General features: G+C 31.3%; 1 protein-coding gene across 1 annotated transcript in view; it reads right to left on the bottom strand.

Moving 5' to 3' along the window:
• The window catches only part of LOC107295944 (probable methyltransferase TARBP1), a gene marked incomplete at its 5' end in the record, with an annotated part of 8,254 nt that extends 7,011 nt beyond the window's left edge, over window positions 1–1,243 (bottom strand). The window contains 3 exon segments of the mRNA XM_015825279.1: window positions 1–109; window positions 765–851; window positions 1,094–1,243. Coding sequence (XP_015680765.1) covers window positions 1–109; window positions 765–851; window positions 1,094–1,243 — 346 coding nt within the window.
• Between the last annotated feature and the right edge of the window lie 563 nt (window positions 1,244–1,806).

The following is a 1,806-nucleotide window of genomic DNA, read 5'->3' as shown; positions in this document are numbered from 1 at the left end:
ACATTCCCCAAATTTTTTTAAGTGCAATTAAAGCATAAAGCCGAATACTAAAATTGTGATGGAAACACCACTGTAGGACAACAATTAGTGCTTTCTTCAAGGCTGATATCTAGAGAAAGAGAAACATACTTTAATCTTTGACTCTACCCAGCAAAGTAGGAAGATATAAAAAATAAAATTCACATAAACTGCCATGAATCTAGATGAACTGGCCCCGTAAAAATTGAATACAATACTGTCTTTAAAAATCTTAAGTACTTATGGTACTGGGATATATGATAATGTCTGGGGGGGGGGGGGAGAAAAAACCTATTAAATGTTGGATTCATACAACAGTTAAATGGTTCATATTTAATATATATCATATTTTCTATCAGCCAAAGGAAATAATTTGTTCATGTCAGCACAGATATAACAGATGTATTAAGAGGCAATGAATTAGAGGTTTAAAATGGAATTAAGCAAATTAATAAAGGATCTGGCAGTCCTGGTGCTATCTATGATGGCCCTATACTGTCTCCTTACCAGTTGTTTATCAAACATACTGACTCACAACAGGGAGATTTCCCATGTTATTTGGCCCTGAAGGAAACAGGATACTTGATTAGATATTGAGACCAAACAGATCTTTGATGGGTTTAGAGATGTTCAAGGAAAACTTCATATAAACATACTATAATACTCTCATCTGGATTGTACCTAGAGCAGATAACAGGATTTATTTTCTATAATAAACTTTTTTAGTTTCAAACAAAAGCACTTACTTTTTCAGATTTATTCTGGAGAATTATGTCAAAATGTGACAGGACTGCTAAAAATGTGCAAATGCTAGTTTTAAATTGATCTTCATCCTGAAAAATAAGTTCTGTATTAATCTCAATTATTTCTCAATTTGTAAAAATATATTGAGCCTAATAAGAATAATTCTTCTCTTCCTAATACTGAATCTTAACTACTGTTATCCTAATACAGCATATATTTTCAATAGTAATAACTCAATGGAGTATATTTTCTAATAATCTTGAATGCATTTTTTATAAAAATAATCCATTCTTTATTTGTACTTCATTCATATTTGACTATAGCTACTCACATAATTAAAGCAATTCCAGAATTTTTCAAGATAATGGGGAAACTTGTGTAAAATCAGAATGATATTCCACTCTATTAAATACTTTACTGATGCTTGATTATTATTATGTCCAGCTTGAAGAATCCTGTCAACGATTCTTGATAAAAGATCCTAAATAAAATATCAGGAATTAAATCAGTTATAATTTATAATGACTTCATCATATTTTATTTATTTAATTGATATCCGGCTTTTCTTTCAGGTGTTAAGATTAGAGCCACTATGTGAGATGGGTAGCTGTGTAAATGTGACAAATAAATAAAATAGATAAAATTATGTCCCAAGCATTGCCCTCTACTAATTTTCCCATAACAATCACCATGTGAAGTACGTTGAACTATGTTGGCTCATCTAGAACCAGGATCTCTTTATGTCTAGTCAGTATCTTAACTACCATATAACACGGGTTTCCCCATACACAGCTGCTTTTCTACATATTTCTTCTCTCCCTAGATGACACAAATATTTAAAAAGTGATATTTTTCTAGGAGTACCTTGCACTATATCCACTATAATTATACAATCTAAATGTAAGTTTCTTTTCCACAGAAGATCACTCTCATTCTAAGCAGAGGATCACACGGTTTTTGTTTATTTATTTATTTATTTATTTATTATTCTAATTTGTATCCCGCCCTTCTCCCGAAGGACTCAGGGCGGCTCACAACATTATT

The sequence above is a fragment of the Protobothrops mucrosquamatus genome, unplaced genomic scaffold, assembly GCF_001527695.2.
Source record: "Protobothrops mucrosquamatus isolate PMUCROS unplaced genomic scaffold, P.Mucros_1.0 scaffold2582, whole genome shotgun sequence".
In the NCBI taxonomy this organism is placed as follows: Eukaryota; Metazoa; Chordata; class Lepidosauria; order Squamata; family Viperidae; genus Protobothrops; species Protobothrops mucrosquamatus.
This window is presented reverse-complemented; position numbering and strand designations above follow the sequence as displayed.